Source organism: Sinohyriopsis cumingii, chromosome 8 (assembly GCF_028554795.1).
Source record: "Sinohyriopsis cumingii isolate HCF-2022 chromosome 8, ASM2855479v2, whole genome shotgun sequence".
NCBI classification, from domain to species: Eukaryota; Metazoa; Mollusca; class Bivalvia; order Unionida; family Unionidae; genus Sinohyriopsis; species Sinohyriopsis cumingii.
This window is the reverse complement of record NC_142968.1, coordinates 44,743,156-44,769,505: the sequence shown is the minus strand read 5'-3', so window position 1 is coordinate 44,769,505 and position 26,350 is coordinate 44,743,156. Positions and strand designations below refer to the sequence as shown.

Genomic DNA, 26,350 nt, shown 5'->3' with positions numbered 1-26,350 from the left:
ATTTCTTTTTCGCTGTCTGTACACAAAGGTCTGACAACGGCTCAGCTGTTGGAGTGCAGGGAAGGAAACATGAGAACACCGTGCTAATCACAGACTCTGACTTGGCGAACGTTCACCTTGGCATGTGCTGAACCCGGGCATCGAACTCGCAACTACTGAGTTGTGAAATGACTTGTTATCAATGCGCTATTTATACCCCCCTCGTTCTTTGACTGAACCTCTAGACTGACTGACTGATTCGCTCCTTAATCTCCCCCCTTATAGTTAACAAGAGAAAGCTGCATGTTCATGGTCAAGGCAAAATTCCGAGACCATACTGAAGAGGTATTATTATTCTCCCACTTCACACATGTTGAAATGACAGATCATATCTCATAAATGTCATGTGTGGTTGTTATGGAATCCAAAAACAGATGTTTCATAATTTTAAAAATTATGAATGTCTACAATTTGACTACCAAAGTTAACCCCAATACCTTTTCAGCAATGGAAAGAAGTAACTTTAATTCGGCATATATCCATGGACTTAAACAAAATAACAGAAAAGAGCAAAACCGAAACAAGTTTCTTTTTTAAAATTCAACAAATAATTTATTTTCCTATAATACAAAGTGAAATTGTAAATAAAAAATAACTTATGTTATTGCGCATTAAATCCCAAATAATCCTAGAATTACTAACACAAGTCTTAATGAATAAAGTTCTGAATAAACTTTAGTAGTATTCCAAAATAAATCCAATGCTGAAAGTGTTGACGTGCCTGTAATGTGGAGATGAGCCAACAGCCTTTCGTTGAATCGCAAAAATATAATCCACGAATATATCCTTAATTTAATTTCACTATAACTCCAAGTCTCCATCTCTCAGAAAATTATAATGGAGCATTCTGTATTTCCACAGAAGAATTTGATTAATTCCAAATCAAAATAATGTACACAACAATGACTTCTGCCCAAATGTTAATGCAGGAATAAATAATTTTTCCAGTAAAAAAAATTACACAAAAAACTAAGAAACAAAAGAATAACCCAGATGAAGGTCAAAAGTTCATTTCTAGTAAAATCTTCGTTCCAATTAGAAGGTCTGTTACTAAAATTAATAAAGAACATGGTAAACAAAATGTCATTGATTCAGATAAATGTTTACTTCTATTGATAATGATCCTAATATTAAACCCATACTCACTGAGAAAAATGTTCGCTATGTATTAGTTGTTTACAGAATTTTACAAAACTCAGTGATTCTGGTCTAGTGGACAATAAACTTGATCTTGGACAAGGTCAGCTTCAAAATACACAAAATACAATTTTACATGACCCATTGCATATAACAAAAAACTAACAATGCAAATTGTTATATATATATATATATATATATATATATATATATATATATATATATATATATATATATATATATATATATATATTAAGTAACAGTAAAGAGCAATTTAAAATTTAAATTAAGCATATATTTCATCTGTCTGGAATACACTGTGTAAAATTAAAAAGAATTTACAATATTCCAAATGAAATCCAGTGATGTTCCCAATGAATTCCAATCCTGAAAGTGCTGATGTGCCAGTGGAATTGAATGTGCTATCTGTTTGGATGTGTAATAATGATATAATCCAGTGTCCTTAAATTAATTCACAAGAATCCCAAAATAATAATTTAGTCTTAAATTAATTAGCACTTTACTTTGTAATTCCAATTAGTGATTTAAATTAATAAATTAAATCCTCTCAACTGAAAACAACTAAAATTGATTCCTCTTAAGATACGAATGAGTAATTCTTATACAATGAACCTTAATATAAAAACTTAAAACAGTTTGAGGACTGGTATGAGGGTCATCTTAACAGCAATTTTCCCTCAAACTGTAACAAATTTTTTTTCTAGAAAACTCTAAGGTCAGAATCAAAGCTGTATCTAGAATTAAAACATAGTAAACATGTTTATCCTACATCATGACAACAGTCATGTAGGCCCAAATCCTACCCTCAATTTTTATGGATAAATTTCAATCACACACTAAATATATTTATTTTTTTTATTTTTATTTTTTGGTGAATTATGTCCCCTGTTTACAATTAGGTAAGAATATTTTTATATCATTCTACTTTGCAGAATAACTTAATTAGTATAGTATAAACTAATATCATAAAAATCAGTTTACTAATTCTTTAAAAATGAAAGTGCATTTTTAAATTAATTACCAATATAATGATTATTTATTTATAAAATACATGATAACAAGCATTATGCATGCCATAATTTTTTAAAATATAAATTGAGTTCTGATGAACTATGTAAGTGCATCATACATAATAAAAATATTAATAAAACTGTTTATCTCTATTTAGTCATAAATTTTAGATATAGTTATTAGTAGAGATATATGTATCTTTAAGATCCAGTTTTATGTATTTTTATGTATTAAGATATCATTAATCTGTTCTGTATATGCATATCTCCATGTAAATTATTCGTTAAAGTATAAGACAGGTTAAAAATGTAAGCTATGATGTCATCTTGTTTATGTCATATCATTTATTTCATTGATCACTTTGAAACAACATATTTAATGATGTAAGCAATGATATTGAATTCAGTCTGATGAAGCATTAGAGCAAAACCAGTCACACATTCTACATGTTGGTGTTGTTTATATATATATATATATATATATATATATATATATATATATATATATATATATATATATATATATATATATATGAGATACTGAAATACATCAGTGGGAGAAAAATTATATTACCAAAATGACATAAGTACTTTCATTGTCGTGGTGGTGATATACCTTGGAGCTACTTTCTTTTCCCATTTAGGAAATATGTGCCTTCATGCATGTTCTTCAGACCTGTATTTCCTTATTTAGGCTTATTTAATGTTTCTTCCTCTTCTTCTTCTTCTTCTGTCTTTCTCAGAAAGAATAGATCTTAAATTGTGTCAGCGCTATTGACTCTCTATTGCAATCAATAAAATGGCACAGTCAAGAAAATGAACCTCAAACAACAAAGAGCAGGCTTCAAATATTAAGACTGTATAATTGCTTTTTCCACAGGAATAATGCATATTATTCGTGACTGAACTTACAATGAGCTGTCATTATTCAATATTCTGTTTCACCCATAGAGTATCATACTTCTTATAATCAATGATGTTCAAGCAGCGATTGTAACTGTCATCAAAATCATAATCATATCTGAAAATGATGGAGAAATCAGTTATTGATTAGTTTTGATTGCAAAACAAAATTAAGTGACAATACAAATTTGGATACAGCATCTAATAACAAAATAGACTGCAAGCTTGCCAACACACAAATTCACATCTCAATGCAGAAATAAACAAATATAGCAGCCAAAATCCTTATTGGCAAACTCACAATCATTAAAATCAGTTGTTTAATGATGCTACATTCCGAATCCTGTTTTTCAGTCCCGCTGCTATAGTTCCTCTACCTCAGCAATGTTATTCACAATGTATCCATCTGCGCAATAAATGTGAATGTAAACATTTTTGCATGAATTTTGTCAATTTGTCAATATACAAAACCTGAAGAATTATACATCACATCTGAATTTGTAAATGTAACATCCTAAAATTATTGTAAATTTGTTTTGGTTAAAGTAGTAAGGCAACCATCAATTGCATTGCAACAGAGAAACAAATCCATACAAACTGAAGGTTTTCACATTAAAAAATTTATCTTGGAAAGAAAATCTATTATTTTTTTGCAGATGAAAGAAAAAAATCTCACTTGTAAAAGACAAAGCCACTTATGACAGTACAATATATTCATTTTCACTTGTGAAATATTTTCTTGTACTTAAATCCAAAAACATAGATATCTTAAATAAAATAATTCTCGAAGAAACTATAACTTACAGCTTAAAAAATTCATAAAAAAATAAGTGAAAAAATACTGCTTTATTGGACATGCTTGTCAAATTATCAAACACCCGTTCTCTACTGATATTATAACAAACTCACTGATACACACATCTATCTTAATTTCAAATACTGTCATTCGAAGCATATACAAGTGAACCTTCTTTTAAATCTTTTCTCAAGAGTGATTATAATTGTAAAGGCAAAATTACCCAGAAGAAAACTGTCAATCAAGGAACAATAACAGCAAAAAGAATGAACTATTAAGGGAGATAACTGTGCATATAGTAACTCATTATCAAATGAAAATGTTTTTGATTGTGAATGATTGTTTCAGTTATAAATAACCTATGCCTAATCTGCCAAAATGTTGTCCGTCTAAAATATATAGCAAAGGAAATGAGTTACTGTTTCTTTTGCACAGGTGCTGGATATAAGCTTGAACCTAAAATGGGTAAATATTAGGAATATGGTTTTGGAAGTTTCACAATTAACCTTTGGTTTCTTAATGGCATTTGCATTTAGGTGTCATTTTGATGTGGAGAAAGTTTGCTATCAACAAGCTATCACGCCTGTTATGAGTCAGAACTATGAGGCATTAAGATACAGAGAATGTCAAAATGTTTTCATCTTGTCTGGCAATGTTACAAATGCCTCAGGTCACTGTTTCATCTTGTCTGGCAATGTTACAAATGCCTCAGGTCACTGTTTCATCTTGTCTGGCAATGTTACAAATGCCTCAGGTCACTGTTTCATCTTGTCTGGCAATGTTACAAATGCCTCTGGTCACTGATATTTTCATGACTCAATCTTTACTGACACAATGTCAATCCAAAGGGAATATGCCAAAAATTATTTCTGAAAGCCTGTAATTACTTTTTACATGACAAATATTCCCAAATTACAATCAAGATGAGTATTTTAAGCATCTTGGTGAATTCCCACCAACTTTCAAATACTGCAGGCCGCTGATATATATAATGTTGAGACAACAGCTTACTGGTCAAAATCCAGATGGGGTAATGACATAGAAATGCGGTTTGCTGTGCCATATCAGGGTGGAAAAGCCCTGGGGTAAAGAAATAGAAATGTGCCAATTCTTTTAGCCAATCAGCAACTTCTTTTTTATTGCACTAATATGTAATTATCTAGAATGGTGGTTTAACCAAAATGGATAATTTTGTTCGACAGTTGGTAGTCATTGAGAAGGATGGAATTCTTTCAAATGCATGTTAATGACATTCTTCTTGTTAAAAGTAATGTGTTAATAAAGCTGCATGGTCTTGAACATACTGGTGCTTTGTGTAAGTGTAACAATGTCTAAACACACAAAAAGCATGCAATTTTGACATGAGCTTTCTCTTAACTTCTCCCATATCTTACTATTAAAGATATGTGATAGCTAGTTTAATTGGAAATTATGACTCCTAGATTATTACTTTGTTTCAGTGCAAATGTAAAATACCATGAAGAAATAAAAGGTTATGTACGTAACTGCCATTTCTCAAGTTAAAAAACTTTTGTTTAGCTAGGGAGCCATGTATCTGAATATAATATCTGCATGTTTTAACCAATTTTAGAAGCAATTTTGACCTGGTGCCTGTGGTTAATTAGCAAAAGTGTATGCAGTGTAAGGGAAGTGTAATGGGTTGTCAAATTTAAGACTTTGCAAGGCTTTCAGTGAAGAAAGCAATGCAAAAAGATGAATGTATTTTGATCAGTTTCAATGATGTTAAATGGAGACTGAGTCCAGTAACCGGCTCAAGATGGTGCTTAGGAGTTTTGCAACAGCAAATGCAACCTCATCTCCATCTCTGAAACTTCAGTATACCATGACTTAAGTCCACAATAGGAGGCTCTGATATCATTGAATTTACATTGAAAACTGATAGAATGTGGGTTTTAATAACCAAGATGGAAATATGGGGACAAGTATGCAGTGTTATCAAGACTGATTTTTGCTTTTTGATGATTTAATTTATACCCCAAAAGATGGAATGAAATATGATTTCCAACCATACAAGGATTAAGTATCTGGACCTAAAGATATCACCCCAAAAATATGATAATGAAAATATAATGAAACTATAAAATATGACAGGGATCGTCCTAGGCTTCGCCAATGTCGCAAATTGCGATTTTTTTTCCTTATTGGCGACAAAAATATCCCATCTGGCGATTTTTTTGGCGACAGACTTTTTGGTTATTTAATTTGTACATACAATCATAGATTTGGACTGGATAAATTAAAAGGGAGAACGAAAGGAAGCCACAAACTTGACTAAGCAATGCATTGGAATCAATCTGTTACACAAACAATCCTTTGTTTGTATTGACAACCCCATCTTTACAGTGCATTGTTACATCATAATCTGCTTATGCTGACATCTGGGCTGAGTATGCTGTGATACAGTCAATCATGCTACCGAACTATACCTACAACTGACCGACTTCTGAAGACGCGAATAGAACAGATACGATTAATTGAATGGCTAAATCTTCTGTTGGTTTTTTTTTTTGTTTTTTTTTTTTTTACATATACCAGTACAATAGTTTTGCTGAACCTTCATAGAAAACTGATAACCTTTGAAGTACCGACTACTGTGTATAAATACAAAGCAAATGGAAAAATCTCAATCACAATTATGTCTGTCGCCAGTGCAGCATTTTACTCATTGATCTTTTCCTTTTGCCATCAATCCGTGTTACGGCTGCTGAGACTTAAACTCCGAAACAAGAAATAGCACAAAACAAAAACAACAACCAGTTTTGCATAATTAATAATAATTATTTATTTCTCAAAATACAAGAGTGAAAGAATCTCTAAATTGGGTGTGAATTTATGCTTATATATACGGTCCAATATTGCCAGGTGTTGATTCGTGTAAGTTTCATTCGTGGGAATGTAGATCCTATTTTGTTTGTCGAGAAAATTTATACAGCATTCAGTGATCATTCTTGGGATTTAGGAAGCAATTCACTACAAGCTTTGTTAAGCTAGCCATAAGGGGGAGGGGGGGCTGCTGATAGACTACTGGTGTCACCTGTCAGTGCTGTGGACTGTGAACGTGGATTCAGTAAGATGAACCTCATAAAAACTGACATCAGAAATAAACTCTGCATCTCATCTCTCGAGAATTTCATGAGAATCAGCATGTACAGATATGAAAAATTAGACTTTGAAACTGCATTCAACAAGTGGGCAGCCCGAAAATTGCGACGGATCTTCATGTAACACTTTGTAACATTTTGTTAATGCTTGTTGTAATTAAAGAATTAAGTAACCCATCTTTTGTAATTTTCATTGCCTGTTACATTAATAGACTAAATTAACACTTGGAAAAAATGTACACTACTTGTTCTGGCGACACTTTTTGAAAATTGGCGACAAAATATTGAGGTTGGCGATTTTTTTGGCGACAGCTTTTTAAAAGCCAGGACCATCCCTGTATGATCTCAAAATGAAACAGTTTTGCACAAAAAAAATCATGTTTAGAGACACTGATGTGCAGATAATTGTAAACTAATAAAAAGTCACCATCAAGTGACAAGAAATGGACTGGAAAATAAATGCATAATTTGCGAGTTTTACATATGTGCTCAAAGAGCAAATGAAGAAAAATCTTGATGAAAAGTTAAATTTTGAGTTGCTATATACTTACAAAAAAAGTCTAAATCAATCTTTTTCTCCTTTAGAGATCATATTTCTGTATCAGACCTTGATCAAGAATGTGAAATGCATTTGATGTAATGCCATGAAATACAGGACAACAACATGACATATCCTGTGTTCATTGATGTAATGCCATGAAATACAGGACAACAATATGACATATCCTGTGTGCAGTGTTGTCAACTGCTGCAGAGAATCTTCAAGTCAAACACGTAAATGAAAGATGAAATGAAATTCCAGCCTATGTAGTCATTTCACAGTCCTACTGAAATTGTTTCAGAATTTTAATTGTTGTTTTTCCACTGGTGACCGCTTCATTCTACAAAATGCTCACATTTACAAAATCTCTGTCTTCCGTTTCCATAAGCTCAAGTCTTTTATTATCAAGTTTTGACAGCGATTCTCTTAGTTGGTGCAAGGACTTGTAAAAGGCAGACCAACTATCTCTGGACATGACAACGTTTACTAGAGTGATGTCATGAAGACTTAGGACTTCGGCCACATCAAGGATACCATCCTGAAGTTGTAGGTGCAGGAGGTTAAGCGTTCGCAGCATATGACACTTTGAAATACTGCTGCAAAAGAGGGCACTGCCTTGTCTAGATATCAATACACTGTCAAGGTATAGGATAACAATGTTTCTCAAATGATTCAAGTCTATAGGACTGTGTATTAAATCCTGGCCAACTAGATGCATGGAATATAGGCTCATTCCATTTCTAAAGCTCCGAAAAAGTTGTTCTTCACACATCTGACTCATTGTCACATTTAACAACTCTAGGGTTGTCAAGTGGACAAAGTTACCAAGTGGCAGCATGCCATTGTGAAGATTAACGTTCCGAATTATGAGTGTCTTAATTCCTGAACAGAAAACAATATTTGTGCAGATGGATCTGGCACATCCTGGAGACATTGTCACCTGAATCAGCTTGAAGTCCACAAGGTTGACCATTGGTGAGACATTAAGAACAGATTCTCCTAGATCGATGTAAGCAAGGACCAAACTTTTTAAATATGGACAGCGTGCTGGAAATCTGCACAGCTGTTCCGTGCTCTCTCGGGACAGAGTAATTGACTGCAGGTACAGATTGTTCATATTTGGGGAGTTTCTCAAATCAATCAAAGCATCTCCAAGACTGATATTACTGAGACAAAGATTAGTCAAGCTACTGGATGAAATATCAAACAAGTGACGCTGTCCAGGAAACATTATGTCAATCTTATCCAGATTTAAAGTCTTTACCTTTTCAAAATTTTGTATGCCAGAGAGTAGCAAATTGAAACTTGAATCATCCTCTGCGTAAAGATCATGTAACTGGAATTTTAATCTTCTGACCCCTGCTTCTTTCACACAATTTACATATATCCTGTTCAAACATTCAACCATAGTCCGATTCTTTTCCTCGCAATTTGGATATCTGTATGGGTGAAGATCTTCATCCATTGAACAAGCAGTATAAGCCTGCTCTAACACCTTTTCACAGAATGAAGGATACACACTAGCAAGTAACGGAATAAATCCTTCATAACAAAGTACATCCTTAGCATTTTTCAGTTGATCCAAATACAACTGCTGGCTTAAATTTCTACCAGATGAGAGGCCAACTGCCGCCAAAAACTCATACATTGATCTATGTGGAAAGCTGATCCATACCTTCCTTGTCAGAACTGAAAAAGATTCGGCTAAGGCCAAGATCCCAATTTCACAAGCTAATTGAAGCTTTTCCTTGCCATCTTTACCAAGTTCTTTGACTAGAGTATTCAATTCAAATTCTAGATAATGTGGGCACTGATTATTTACTAAAAATTTTATGGCAATATCAGAAAGGGACAGAAGGTAACCCTCTCCATACATTTTGACCAGTGCACAATTCTTCACTTGTGAAGGAAGAACCACATTTTCTTCTTCCAATGGCCAGAATCTTGAATTTCCATTGTCCTTGTTTCCAACATGTTTCAAATCATGCCTGTGCACAAGGAAATCCAAAATAGCTATTAAAAACTCCTCTGATCGGTGTGGAAACCCTTTGTTGGTATACCAATAATGAACAAGAAACAGAAGCAAAAGAGGTATATGTATGAAACTGAAAGCATACATGTTCTCATGTACTGCAGCTTCAAATTCTAATACAGCATCTCCATCAGAAAACAATTTTTCTAATACAAGTCTGGCAAACTTCATATCATTCCCCTTTGCAAATCCCTCAAGCTCTAGCCAAACATCAACATTACTAATCGGATTTAAATGAAGCTGCGTAATCTTCCAGGCTCTGGCTGTAACGATAAATGTTGAAAGAGGCAGTATCTGACGTCTGAGTGTCTTTGCCACTGCACTTGGAGTTTCAAAATGAGCATCTAAGCTGTCTATGATAAACAAAGTATACTGATCATATTCATTAACGAGGCGTTCAAAACGCCGCCTGGAAATATAGGGCCAGATACCTTGCAGCTGATGCCATGCTAAATCCATCAAACTTGATTGAGTTGTCCCAACAAGGTCAAAATAAATCAAAATATGAAAGTTGCTGAATATCTCTTCATCTATTCCATCCAGTGGAGATCCGATGGCTGCCTCTTTATCAGAATTCTCTTGATTTTTGGATAGGGCTTCATGAACATTACACCAAACTTGAGTAATATGCTTGCAAAAAAGCGTTTTTCCTCTTCCCACTTCGGCCTGCAGTAATATTCTTCTTGGTGTTTCCTTGCCAACAAAAAGTTGCCTGAAACTTTGAAATTTAATTCTCGGTGGCATGACCCCATTAAATCTGGCTCCATATGGTCGTCTGTCTTCTGGTTCTATTTCAATATACTGATCAAAATAGCCAATGCCAAGTGGGATTTCCTCTCCTTCATTGTTAGGCAACAGGGAAAATTTATCTTTAGCTCTGTAACATTCTATCAGGGCTGCCTTCAGCTTTTGTAAGTCTGAAATTAAACACAATACAGTTAAAATGTTAAAATTTACAGACTGTACTATGAAATGGCATGTCTATCATCAAATACTAAAACAAAATTAAACACATGTAATCTGATTAACTCTGAAAACCAATCTTGGGAAAAAAATTGCAGCAATGTAATTGGATTGGTTGTCTGTTGTTTACAGACACACTGGACCAACAAAGACTATTTTATGCTGAGGCAAAGAGTTACATGCCTTGCTCACAGACATAATTGGAAGGCTGGCCCAGTCCACAGAGTAACACCTGGATGGTCAACCAAGGCTCATCTAGACATGATAAAGCACATTTCTTCATTCATCCTTCAATGATCTTTACAAATACATGCATTCTTGATATCTCAACCTGTATTAAAAAGCATAAACATGCTTTTTTAAGTCCCTGATCAACAAAAAAAAAAGAGTTCCTCAAAGAAGATGATACTCTACTGGATGAAAAGAATTTCCAGGTTTTCAAGACCAGACCATTTCCTTCTTTTAAGCACCAAGTACTAAACCATCTCTTCTTCATCAGCATTAACACAATTTTCAAAATTATCTGCTATCGTGGATTGCTGACAGGTTGGCACCATTTTCATTTAGGCCAAGCTCGACATGATAAGTCTTCTGGTGGAAACCTGATGTTGATATGACTTTTTATCCTGGAAGGTAATGCTACACTTTTCAAGATGAGTGCCACTGTGGCCATATTGGAGATCAGACTATTAGCAATTCCATTTAGTACCAACTAGATATCATAAGTAGTCTTTTGGAGCAGGCATAATGTTGATATAACCAGAAGTAGTGATTACAACATTTTCAGGATGGCCATTGTGGCAGCTATGTTACAAGTTTGATTAGCAATATTTTCAATCATTCATTTTAAACATCCCTGAAACTTTACACTGACAAGAAGTCTCAAAATACCGTGTGAAAACAATATTCCCTTTAAGGGAATGATGTTCTACTGTAGGAAAAGATTTTCAAAGGATTCCTAGGCAAGAACATGTCTTCTTTTTAATTTCTGAGCATTGAAATCATCTAATATTTTTGAGCAATAACAAGGTTTTATAGCTTGATCTCAGACTGGCACCATTTTCACTCAGAACCAACATAATACAAATAGTTTTAGTGAACAACTGATGTTGACAGGACTATGCATTTAAAATAAGTTGATTTTCAAGATGGTAGAAGGGATAGTTATACTGGATATCCCAGTGGTATGATTTTCATTTAGGCATAATTAGACTTATATGTGAATATTTCATGGCAGGCAATTCTTCAAGTAATTAGAAGTGATAGTTACACTCGATATCCTAGTGGTACGATTTTCATTTAGGCATAATTGGACTTATATGTGAATGTTTCATGGCATGCAATTCTTCAAGTACTTAGAAGTGATAGTTACATTGGATATCCTAATGGTATGATTTTCATTTAGGCGTAATTAGACTTAAATGTGAATGTTTCATGGCATGCAATTCTTCAAGTAATTAGAATAAGTAGTGATAGAAAACTAACAGACAGACAACAGGATGTTCCATGAGCTCTTCTCATCTACCACTAGTAAAGCAAAGATCCACCCAAGTAGAATGAGTTATATTAATGTAGGGCCAGGTTTCAATTATCTTTTCTACAGCCAGTTCTAATATAAGAATGATAACTCCAGGAGAGCCTAATCTGTGTGTGCCATAAAATGAAAGTAATCTCTCATTAAAAAAGTTAACAAATCCTCTGATGCTATTATTCAAACTTGAGAAAAGAAGACCTATGCTGTTCACAGTTGTGTGCATATTTTAAACACGTAAACATAAATATGGCATTTCATATTTCTTTTAGTTAGGTAATATATAAATGGCATCCCAACTGAGCTTTTCATGCAGGTAAATATAAAAATTGGTTATACCTGTACTTATAGTTGTTGTAGGATTAACACCATTTTTCAGCAAAGGATAGGCTGTATTTGGCAGCCAGTATAAATGGTGGAGGAAGAAACTGGGGAAAACCCCAGAAAGAACCACCAACCCACAAGAAGCTACTGGCAAGCCTTCTCACATACCCACAATGGCCAAATCCAAGACTCCAACTTAATGCAGACAGAAGTGAGATGGCAGTGATCCATAATGGTGAGCACTTTAGACCATTCAGCCACTCAGGGCCACCTGTACTTTTATACAGGTAAGTATAAATAAGACACTCCATCTGTACTATAGATAGGTAAATATAAATATGGGTTTTCATATTTCCTTTCAACAGGTAATATATAGATGGCATCCCATCTGACCTTTTCAACAGGTAAATATAAAGATGGGATTACACCTGTACTTTTAGATTAAGTAAATATAAATATGGCATATCATCTGCCCTTCTAGACAGGTACACATAAACATGGGATTCCATCTGTCCTTTAAGACAGGTAAATGTAAATATGGGATTTCATCTGTCCTTTGAGGCAGGTAAATATAAACAATGGATTAAATCTGTGCTTTTAGACAGGTAGAGATAAATATGGCATATAATCTGACCTTTTAGACAGGTAAATGTAGATATGGATTACATCTGTCCTATTAGACAGGTAAATGTAGGTATGGATTACATCTGTCCTTTTAGACAGGTATATATATATATATATATATATATATATATATATATATATATATATATATATATATATATATGGGATGGATTTTGGAATACCACCCCAACATCATTTGATGTTACTAATGAGTGTAATTGATACATGCCAGCTTGTGACTTCAAATTCAGTTAATACTGAAACTGTAGACGGGGAATGAAAAGCTTAAAGCCCCATGTTGTTACTACTTTGTCTGTTAACCTTTGACCTTTTTTAATTACATGCAAATAAAAACCTTGGACATAAAAAATGGACATTTTGAACTGCCCTTAAGCCTGTAGTTATTAAATCATAATAACTGAATGAAGAGATAATGACGTGTCATCAAACACATATTTGTTTGTTACATACCTTACATTTTAATAGCTGCCAATGCTGCTTTTAATATTTTACCACTGTCATCTTATTTTTTTCTGCCCTTGCCAAGGAGGTATGTAGTTCATAATTCTGGATATTTACAAAATGCGATTTATTCCATGCAAATCCAAAGAACTTGGAATGCAATTTTTAATTCGACAAGTATATATGTACTTTTGTACCTGAATTAAGTATACAGTAATTATCTCCAATTCTGGTTTATTTCTAATTCCAAAAAATATATCATCTTCTGTTAAATCTAACTCAGGATGATATTTCTCTCAAAGAACTGATACAAAATTCATCAATACATGTACTCAGAGATGATCAAATCTAATAACCCATCATTCTGGACAATTCATTTTCACTGCATATTGGGCTAAGCTACTAATTTATCAATTATTAAAACACTTAAGCAAAACCAATCTGGTATGATAAGCAAGCAGTGTTTTAAATGACCTTGTTTTCACTCAACCTGGATAACCATGAGCATATCACCATTTGATTTCAATCCATGACATTATTGACAGGCACTTTACAGACAAAATCAATTATTTAATTTATAAACTAATTAAATGACACTAAAGAGTCTTTGAATTTCTTTTTATCTGAGTATACAGAAGATCAACTTTAATGCGTCATATAGCATTTGAAGTGAACTGATTACATAAAATAAGGATCAGTTGGTATTTGCATTTAAACAACAAAATATGTATTACGATAACTTCAGTTGTCAAAGGAGGTGATCTTTCCTAATCAGTTTACTAAATTATCTTTGCAAGGATGGTCACTATGAAGATTGGAAAATTAATGTGAAAGTAGAGGAATGAAACATAGCATTGCCACTCGGTCTAACATAACTATCTCTCTAATAAGGCATAAGCCAGATGCTATGGCAGCAAAAGATATCAAATATGACATGACAGAAATTTCAGACGCAGGGGTTGATAACTATCTATAGCCTAAATTCATTGATTCTAAAGGAAAGAAGTTTACGATAATACCCCAAACTGGCATAGGATGGATATTCCACAGTTTAATTGTCAATGGAACAGACAAGCAAGCTCAGGATAAATGATTCACATCTTCAGACAGTTCTGGATTTCATAAACAAAGCCTCTGCAGCACAGTAAATGCAAGACATTTGCCTATATGTGCAGAAAAAACCCTCATGTTGGATTGCTAACACCCCATAAGGAAACGCCATTTTTAAAATTAAACAAGAATGAAATGAAAAATTAAATGAGAGCTCTCTTTAAAAAGCATACACCCTAGCCCAACCTGGAAAACCCTTTTTTCCAATATGGAAATGCTTTGTCCGCCCCAATAGAAGAATGACAGTAAACTTGGGTACTAACTATAAAAACAGACTCAGTCAAGAGACTATGTTGTGTCAATGGATAAAGTCTAGAGAGAAGTCAGGGAAAGTCTTAATTCCAGTAAATTCATTTCCATTCTTGCTGATGGAAGTAAGGATGCTACTATATGGAAACAACAAATAGTGTATATCGGATATCCTGACAATAACAAGTCAAGCTGAACATGCATGTCCCCCCTCGGTAATAAATCTGGTGTACATTATTTCTTTTTTATGGATTAAAAATGCAAATCATCAAATAAGGCAAAAGAGTGAAACTTGGGACAATGAAAATATAGGTAGGATAAGCAAATTTTATGAAACTATTATGATCAGCCCTGATACTGTGCTACAAAATGACATCCACCAAACAAATGAAGCAGTTTTGTTGACTGCAGTACAAACAGTATGTAATGGTGATTCAAATATTTTTATTTCAAACAATCTACCATTAGTATAGGAAATTCTGTGGAAAACTTCTTATTTATAAAACTTAATCCTTTATTGTCATAAAGAAGGGAAAGAAAACTATTAATTTCCTACAATCATGTGAATAATTGTTTTCAAACTGAGTTATATTTGAACTGTAAGTCATTTGATCTTCCCATACTGTAAATAACTTATAAAATGATTTTGAAATTTGTCCCATTTCCTGGAAAATTGTATGTTTTCATGTAGTGGAAATTCAGACTTCCTGGTAATGCATCAAGAACTCCATAAACTTCAACGATAGCTATACTGATATTAAATTTTGGCATGAATTTACCGTATGCAAGGAAACAAGGTTGTCAAGAAGAGTACACGTACTGAAGAATTGTTTGAACTTCATAATGATTAAGTACGATGAATATCTATCAATGGATCTGGGAAATGTGAGCAATAATAAATGAACAGCCTAATACAAATTTTCTATAACTGTGACATTGACCCCAAGGAAAAAGGGGCAAATAAACAAATGGTCTTGGTTTCATAAAGAATCTTGTCAAACATAATCAGAATCTGTAAAGGCATTTAGAAAATCTATGCAATTGAAAAACTTTAACAAAAACCTTAGCAACAAGCAAGGTGATGAAACTGACACTACTGTCGCTGTCAAAGAAGCAACTGCTATGTCTCAATTTCCACACTGTCGCTGTCAAAGAAGAAACTGCTATGTCTCACTAATGCTATAAAAATGTATTAATATGTCCATTACTCCAAATTAAAGACAACAATATCTGATATTTAATGCCTGAAAAAAAATTGTGCAAACAGATACATTTTCCAGCAGAAATCTATGTGCCTTGTACATGTATTATTTTCATACAGAGATTCAAGATGTATACTGAGCAGTCAAAACAGTAGAAAATGCTCAAAGCATTTGTGGTGGTGATAATACCAATTTTAACCTACAGTCCTGGAATAACTAATGCTTGGAACATTGATGGAAAATGGTCCTGAAATTTACATTTTCCTTTTCTTTTCAAGCAAAAGTTACATGAAATTTTACCTGCCTGACAATGATTCTGTCATGTTTACCCCAACCCAGAGTAGCCCAGTTTGAAACATGTATAATCAAGGTAATTCTGACGGGTCATTGTTTGATGTTGAACACTGCCGAAGGCTAGCACTAATCCGTTACGTAAGATTGTTGTGGCTAGAATCGAAAAACCGGACATCGGAGTTGCGAGGCGCCCGATAGCCAGTTATCACCTAGGTGTCGAAATGTTTCCAAGATCAAAAGAAATTGCCTGAAGAAGTGGGAGTGTCCTAACTTCTTTCCCCTGCAAACAGACAGACAGGTTGAACTGGCCGCTAAGACAATTGGACAGGGGCACAGCGCCACCCAATCAGAATCGAGATGGGGGGAGACCTTGATTTGGGTAGAATGATATCCCTGCGTTTTCCGGCAAGAGTTAGTTCGCTGAGAGAAATTACCCAGAGAAGAGGTTAGCGTAACTCCGAATAGCCATTCGTTATTGGCGGGAAAATCTTAGAGCGGGAAATTCTAAGTACAGAAAGCTTCAAAAGGTCAGTAGATATTTGTTCGGTCTTTGTGGAATGCGACTGCATTTTAATTGTAGGTCGTATGTATACTTTATTAGTACTAGAATCGTAGCACGAAGAATTACATTGTTTTGTTAATATGTTTGCATATTTTGAAGAAATGAGTTGATATTTGTAAAGAATTATATAGCTTGCCAGCTGTCGTAAGAGTTAATATTGTAATTTACTATGTGGGTATTTTATAGTAGACTAACACATATGTTCATATGATTATAGATTTTGCCATTGTTGAATATTTGTAATGTACAGACATGCGTCTGATTTTGTCAGATTGTAGTACGATGAGATTAAATATATATGTGTATATACTGATGTGACGCAATGTATTGATGTCTGTATAACAATTCGCTGATACTGTGTTATTACGCCATTGTTTACCCTGTAAGAAGTGTGTGGGAATTTCGATGTGTATGCATGCGTGGCCGAAACAGTGACAGCTATCTGATGGTTAATTGTCGTTATAGTGTGAGGTGAGGTTTGATAAAACATTTGTTAACGCCTTGTGGTTTTTCACAGGAAGCTTTGAGGGACAGACCAGTTAAAGTTTGGTCCCGTAGTCTCAGATAGAGAGACGGAGGAAGGAGGGAAGGAGAAGAAGGTGGAGTTGAAGTCTAGGAGCGAATTGGAGGAGGAGATAATAGAGAGGGAAAGGAGAAGAAAGGAGAAGTTGAAGTCTGGAGCGAAGCTGGAGGAGATAGTAGAGAGGAAACAGAGACAAAGAAGGAGTTAGAGGAACGGAAAGAAGGAAGAATCAGCGGGAAGAAACAGATGAGTAGATGCAAGGACAGGGGGAAAATCGAACTCACACTGTAAATCACAGGATGAATTAGGCTGTCACTTGGTCGAGGGAAAGACGAGTGATTGGAAGTTATCGTTTTTAAATTATCACATTTATTAAATTGTTATTGATTGAATTTCATCTTCGTGTTCTCTATAATTTAACCGTCGGCATTGCTGACTGGGGGCTCAGAGCTGTAAATCTACATCATCACTAATTTAACTTTCTAACCTAACGAGCCAGGGTGGAACTTTCAATTTAATTTAATTAAATTATATTGGGAGAACCCCACCCCAATACGACAGAACGCCACAGATTCTTAGTTGTCAAAGCACTGTCAATATTTGTTATGATACACCAGTTTGAATGTCCCAAATCACATATCCTAAAATATGTGTTACTTACACACAAATTACATTATCATGCATTTACCCTTTGCATCCTTGGAATAGTCACGTCTTCGGTACCAACTATGTTCTTCCTCTTCATCTGAAGACATGTCTATAGAGAAAATAAATATTGTTGTTTGAATTTCATGCATGTGGACATGTAGTTGGGGGGGTAAACTGACATGGCCAAGTCAGAACAAAACCAACTGACATGGCCAGGTCAGAACAAAACCAACTGACACGGCCAGGTCAGAACAAAACCAACTGACATGGCCAAGTCAGAGCAAAACCAACTGACACGGCCAAGTCAGAACAAAACCAACTGACATGGCCAGGTCAGAACAAAACCAACTGACATGGCCAAGTCAGAACAAAACCAACTGACATGGCCAAGTCAGAACAAAACCAACTGACATGGCCAGGTCAGAACAAAACCAACTGACATGGCCAAGTCAGAACAAAACCAACTGACATGGCCAAGTCAGAACAAAATCTGATCAACATTTATGGTGTCAACATCAATACTGCCTCTGCTATACGTGGAGAAGAAACTGATTATTCATGCAGCAGTACCAATAGAACATGATGAAATGGTATTCGCCATTACATGTAGTGGGGTACGGTAATTGCCGTTAAATGTAGTGGGGTACGTAATTGCCCATACCATGCAGCGTCCAGGTCTTTCTTTGGGCACAACTGTCACGAACTACTTAAATTAAAAACAGTTCTAGAACTCATATCATGCAGAACATTCTATGACATGAACATGCATGTGCCCCCTCTGTAATCCCACCACCCCCTCCCAGGGGGTGGTACCACCCACATTGGGCACCACTGATATAGAACATTCTATGACATGAACACACATGTCCCCCCTCAGTAAACCAACCACCCCCTCCCAGGGGGCGGTACCGTCCATGTTGGGCACCACTGATATAGAACATTCTATGATATGAACATGCAAGGTAAAATTGATATGATCAATGACAACAAAATATTGTAACCAAACACAACATAATTATCACAAAACTTTACTAATAGGTAATGATGCATATGTATGTCATTAATTTATTTTTGAAACATGATTCATTATATTATTTTCCAGAATTTTTGCTGAAATTATTGACAGATGCTATTACTAAAATTAAAATATTGTCGGTAGAAATGTTTGTAGCAATCAGGCGAAGTTAAATGTGAAGTGGATGCAGAATGACTGCTTCTTTCAATGGTCTCATTTGAGCCAAACTATTGTGTATGTATTTAAGGGAGAAACTAAACGAAAAATCCACATGTACCATTGTCAAATTCCAATGATTCTTTATCAGACAATATGGAATCACATATGGCTGTTAATGAGTTATCCAACATTGGTGAGATATATAGTCACAAGAATGAACAGTAACTATAGTCAGTCTCACATGAATAACCCACACATTGATGGCACTCTAACCAGTATAAATAGCAATGATTTAATACACAATAATGACACCCAGTCTTAAGTATGGAAATAAAAAGCCACACAGTGATGAGGTACACATACAAATGACAATAGTACATTATATAGTGAAAAGACACAGACTCATGGCTGTTGCATCATACATGAATAAGGAAAGATCTGTCACATAGCAATGATATATCACACAGTTATGACCTACATGCACATACAAACTGAAACAATACACATTCACATATGAAGGAATCTATCAACATAAATGACACACCAGTTGAAATTTCTTGCGATCCTTGTTCTAAAGCGAACATTATCATGTGAAAATCAAACAGGACTTTCCTTAATACTTATGAAGCATTTCCTTTACACAGAACACATGAACCTTCTATAATTATGTACCCATATGTATTAAAGAAAACATTTTTTTTGTTATTTAAAAAAAATGACAAAAATTTCTAAAAGAATTAAAAATCAGATTTCTATGAGGACTGTAGGAACGTGAGACAGAGCCACAGGGACTCATAATACACTATTTATTACTCCCAAATTGAGAACATAAAAACAGGGTTATGGTACAGGTATATAAACTGTTCTGTTAAAAGTATTGCCAACCGATAATTTTGTTATTATATAATATAATTATACATCTTTAAAGGCTGCGACAAAATATAAACAAAAGTGTAACATGGCTATTGTTAGACTGTTGCCTTGACCTGCTTGATTACAATGGATGATTTCCAGGATTGGCACTGCACAGTAATGCAAACCATAAGAATGAAGAATATCTACATACACCTGCAAATGTCATGGACAAAGTGTCACAGCTAATTAAATCACATAAATCAAATACAGTTAGTACCAAGAAATATGCCACAAGTTAATGATAAGAGAGACAGAATGAAAAAAAAAGTCACATTTTGACAGTAATATAGAAAATACTGCAAATCGTATATCAGTATTTGAAAATATGGCAAACCAGAATCACCCTTTCATAAAATCCATAATTCAAACATCTGGCAGAACACTCAGTCGAGTCAGAAACAGATGACTGATCGAAAGAATTTCTGTTAAACAGGACAGAAACTTTTAATGTATGAGATATGCACTTGAAAGTTACCTCATACAAACAAGTGAAAGCTGGTGAATAACCTTTATTTATAGAACCTATTTTCATCCATGATAATAGTAACTTTTCTCAGTTCTTCTTGCATCTAAAAATTAAATTGACTGAACGAATACTAATAATGTAGTGATTGGTGCCACAATGAAAAAAAACTATAGTAAAAGGCATTAAGTTAGTATTTCCTGATATGATGCATGTTTAATGTTCTTGGCATCTGCACCAAAACTCAACACAAAACAAGGACTGATGATGCCACAGATACAAATACAGTGGCCATATATTGAAAATGGTATTTGGAGATAACAGACTAATTAATGCAGACAATAGTCTGTTTCAATGTCATGTCAGAAGACATCAAGTCCCATTGCAAAAGTATCAGATATTTCTCCATTACTCTGATCACATTTTATGAGACCAAATTCAAGAGACAGTCAACAAACCAGCATATAAGAAGAAGAATACTACCATGGACAAAAAAGAAATGGCCAATGGCAATCTAAAATGTTACTAGACCGACAGAAGAAATAGTCAATGTATAACTCATATGTACATGCTGATCCCTTGTGTGCCTGGGAAAATACTCACAGAAAATCACATTTTCTTGTACCTGAAACAGTCTGGCTTCCAGAACAACTTAACCCTTTACCTCATGCAAGCGTCTTTGGACGCCTCTACTCCATTCGCATGGAAGCGCTTTTTGATGCCTCTAATCCATTTGCATGGAAGTGCCTTTTGACGCCTGCTGTAAACATCAGCCATTTTGAGCTGGTTTTTGTAGTGCCACCATCGGGGAAAATCCCACTATTAGATACTACATTCATTACTGCGAATAATCAATTACATCAGATCATGTGGTCATTGTTTATGCACTGGTTGATATCTGCTATTTAAAGTAACTGGGTCGTAATCTCCACTCTCCAAAATGGCGGTCACGGATTTCATTCAGTACTTACGAAGTTTTCACGATTAGAATCACTACTATGAAAGATTCAATAACTTAGGTAAAGGCTCTGATATTGATGTAGAAAGCAATTAGTTTTTATAAATTATCAAATTCAGATGACTTAGTGACGTAGACCCAGATGAAATACTTTAAAAATTTCGAGTATGATAAATGGCAGCTACGGTTGGTCACGCGGCCTCACTGACATGACGGTGAACAAGTTCTCTCAAGATTTTAAAGCACAAAAAAAATTCTTCCGTGAAAAATAATTACACAGCTATAACAATCAGACTTTACTCTTAAATATTTCCACATTTAATAGATGTGTACCAAAAATGTAAAATGGTTAAAATTGCTGTTAAACGTAACATACACTACATTGCTTAACAGTTCACAGACAGGCCTATGCGTATGGAGTCAACTAGGTAACAGGTCTTCTATTTATAGTGCGCTGTACTTTGTAACTATGTTCTATGAGGTAAAGGGTTAAGGGCACAATATAATCTAAACTTTACAAAATTTGTGAATAAGGATCCATACTTAATCATACTGACAGAAGGGACTACCACTGCTACTGCAACAGGGGAAAAAAAATATGAACACAAAATATAGATATTAACCATTTTTGTGATTACAATCTAAAGTTTTAAATCCACTGTATTATTGCTGCTTTACAATATACTGCATTTAATCAAAATAAAGTAGGTAACCAGGGAATTTCAATACATGAATAGTTTCCCTTCAGACTGTACATGAAAATAATCAACAATTTCAGCATAAAATAACACCCATATACTAATAAGACTGGTATATGAAACTTTCAATGCAGACTTCAAAAGCTAGTCAAGCATACATCATATTCTCAGCTTTACAGGGGAGTGACTAATTACCCCGATAACCCAACCTACCCCAAAGCACCACCAGACTGTCCCAAAACACTCCCAACTACCCAGGATACATATATACAATTAAATAAAACCAAACAAAAAAGACTGTGATCAGTAAAAATGTGCACTGTATAATTATTGAGCAATATCAGTAGAGTTTATTTCCGCTGTCTGTACATGCCAAAGGAAAGACTCCAAGACACCCCAAAACACCACAAGACTGTTCAAAACCGCTATCACATACCTAAGATATATATACACAATTAAATCGAATCAAACAAACACAAAAAATGATCTGCATTGTATAATTATTGAGTAACATCAATAGGTTTTTTTCCCTTGTTGGTAATTGCCAAAGGAGAGACCCAATGACAACCTCAAAACACCAACAAACTGTCCCAAAACATGTCCAGGACACAATTAAGTAAAATAAAACAAAATAAAAGACAGTGATCAGTAAAATTCTGCAATCCTTATGTACAAACTGATATACAAAAAATTACAAGTACCATCAATTATCTACTACACTAAAGGGCAAATCAACGATGTGAAACACTTCTTTACAAAAACAAAATATCAACCAACTGGCATTGACTAAACATTTGGCCTTGGAATCTTGTATGTGACATTGTTGGTGTATTAATATCAAGGAATTGTGAGGAAAAATAAAAAATGACCATCCCATCATTCTTGGTCCTGTACTTCTGCACAAAGATGCAACAATAAAACATACAAAGCATTTCTGGAACATGTGGCAATAGAACTTGATGGGTGTGTGGAGATGATTGAAATGTGAATATCAGAAAATGTGGAATTCAGCATAGATGATAGGAAAGCTCTGACCAAGGCTATTCAACATGTGTTTCCTTCTGCAAGACGATATCTGTACACAAAACATCTAAGATAAGAGGCAATATTACGTTTTACCTAAAACAAAGACACTGTATGAATTGAAAAGACCAGGCATGTTAAAGTCATGAGGTCTTTTTGGTAGTGAGGGCATGGTGGATGCAAATACTACCATGGAGTTTGAAAACCACTCTGAAAAACTTGAGCAATTAATAAAAGAAAAGAACTACAGCTTCAAACAATACTATGTAAATAACCTAAAGCCAAGACTTAGAAAATCTGTGTTTTAACTGAATTGGCAGAACAATAGAAAGAAACACCGGGACAATAACAATGCAGAGTCCATCAATAACATTTAAAAAGTTTCAGCTGACTGGAAACCTAAACATTACTGAAAACTAATAGACAAACATTATGGTGTTACAGAACTGCATTTTTCAGATTATATTAGTTCTCTACATGACAAAGGAAATTATCAACCAACTAATGAAGAAACAAATTGACCATGTTCATGATGCTGTCTTCAAGTCTGAAGAAGGAACAAAATAAACTCTTCCAAAATTTTCTCAACAACTCAAAACAGGCAAAATTCAAAATGCATAAATCAGTAGATGAGAAATTTTCATTTATTAATAACGTGAATGGCATTGCATGCAAACCTGGAGAGCAACAGCATCCTGTTGAACAAAAGAACAAAAATGGACAGATAGTATTTCTTTAAACTTTATCATAAATGATATCAAACTGATATCAAATAAGAAAAGAAACAATGACAAATGTATGGTATATATATATATATATATATATATATATATATATATATATATATATATATATATACATACATACGTGTGCACGCGCACGTGTCTGTATCTAATAAAAACTGAAACTGAAAACAAAAACCAACCAAAAGCAATGATGAAAATCAATACAACAAAATGAATATTCAATTATTTTGCAGTGCATATGGTACTCATTTATCCAAATTTACTTAGAATCAGATGCATTAACGATAACTCTTTCGCCAATGTGGTGGACTAGGTAATCATCTTAAAACATTTCTTGGATTTTTTATTTTCAAATCTGGGGTATTTAAGACTAAATTAAACCATTTTCTGTTCAACTGATAAAAGAAAAGAATTTCAACTGTAAAACTTAATGTGATGTGTCATTGTGTGTCATGGATGTCCTAGTGTCTTTCCTTTGGCGAGTACTGACAAGGGAAAAAAATCTCTACTGTTGGTCGATAATTAAACAATGCAGAATTTTACTGATCACTGTTTATTATTTGTTATATATATATATATATATATATATATATATATATATATATATATATATATATATATATATATATATTGATTTTATTTAAGTATATGTATCATGGGGTGAGTGTTTTGGGACAGCCCTGGATTACCTTATGCACATACCAGTGAAATAGAAACTTTCTAAGAATTATGTGACCTTACAGTCACTATCACTGTCTTTCTAAAATAAGACAAGACTAATACTTTTTTTCCCTCCGTGTTTGGTTTGTATCCCTATATGTCAATGCAGCGCCTCTCCATTAAAGATTGTCGCAAAGACAAAATCTGTACTTTGATCAGCCATTTCAGCCCCAAGGAATATAGGGGAAGTAACTGCCTCAATGACCAGGATTCCACTAAATACCGCAAAGACGCACAAGCACAGGACAAAGACAGGCAAAGACATGCAAAGAGGCATACGGACATTTTAAACTGATAATAGTACGAAATATTTACTGTTCATACAAAATTCATATAAATAAATATAACATTATAAGAATTAAAAAAAAAAATTTGTCTATGTGTTGATCGTTCTTTTTTTAAAATATCTATTTAACACATTAACATGGCGGCAGTACGAGGGCAGATTCGTTTTAATTTAAAGTTACAATACTAGAAAATATTTACTATTTATATCAAATTACGGTACATGGTACTGAAGTGCTACTGTAATCCGGTTAAGGCATGGCAATGCGTTTTACAACCACAAGTAGCAGAGTCGACACGTGCTACTTTTAAATCAGTTAACATAGCAGCAGTACAAGGAAATTTTCAAAATGTTGACTATACAGTAAAATATACTAAATAAAAGAGCCCAGTATAATACTATCCAAGAATTTGTTGAACTCTATTTTAGTGTCATTGTCTGTCTTTGTCATATCTTTACCTGTCTAAGCCTGTCCTTGTTCGTCTTTGTGCGTATTTGCTGTGCAGTCTAACCATCTACAACTATCAACAACTAGATTATACACATAAATTTTATATTTCTTTAGATAAAACAATACCAATAGCGTGAAACTTTCAGTTAAGTTTTAAATGTATCTTCTATTTACCGTATGTAAATAAAATATATACATTCCTAAGGAATTTAATGCATCAATATTAAATGAGAAAATATGTTACCAAAACAATGCGAAGATTAGATTTTTTTATTTAAAAAAGGCATTTTTGAAAAATTACCGTTACTTCATTCTGAGCGCAAATACACATAATTATATATATATAAAAAAACAATAAACACGAACACCATACAGTATAAACACTTCTTTAAATAAAAAAATATTGGGAAAATTTTTCATTATTTTATACTTTTGTCAGTCTAAAATGTCTTCGCGTGTCTTTGCGATGTTTAGTAAAGACCGCTCAGTCCAAAGAATAGTTGCACGATTCTGCGCCTGTACGAGCTCAAGTTTGAGTCCATGTGCCGTGTAGATAAAGAATGAATGGTCCAACCAAGTCAATCAGCCTTACTTCATATAAAAAATGAGTATTGCTGGCCGATGTGTATGAATGTGGAAATATGCATTTATCAGAATGGGATTCAATGTTGCATTGATGATTATACGGTCAGTATGTGGTCATACTTAATCCTTTTTCCGGACCCACACAAAACAACTGTCTGCATCCCGCATCGTGCGTATATTAGCTGAAAATATACGGTTTTGTTGCTTTCCCCAGTGCCACGAAAGAGATAAAAAAAAA

General features: G+C 34.1%; 1 protein-coding gene across 1 annotated transcript; it reads right to left on the bottom strand.

Annotated features, from left to right (window-relative positions):
* Positions 1–564: 564 nt before the first annotated feature.
* On the bottom strand, positions 565–24,966 carry LOC149793404 (uncharacterized). Its single transcript, XM_089967386.1, has 3 exons — positions 24,854–24,966; positions 18,134–18,202; positions 565–10,518 (listed from the first exon to the last, which is right to left on the bottom strand). The coding sequence occupies exons 2-3, from the start codon at positions 18,198–18,200 to the stop codon at positions 7,910–7,912; spliced, it is 2,676 nt and encodes an 891-aa protein (XP_089823512.1). The 5' UTR covers positions 18,201–18,202; positions 24,854–24,966; the 3' UTR covers positions 565–7,909.
* Between the last annotated feature and the right edge of the window lie 1,384 nt (positions 24,967–26,350).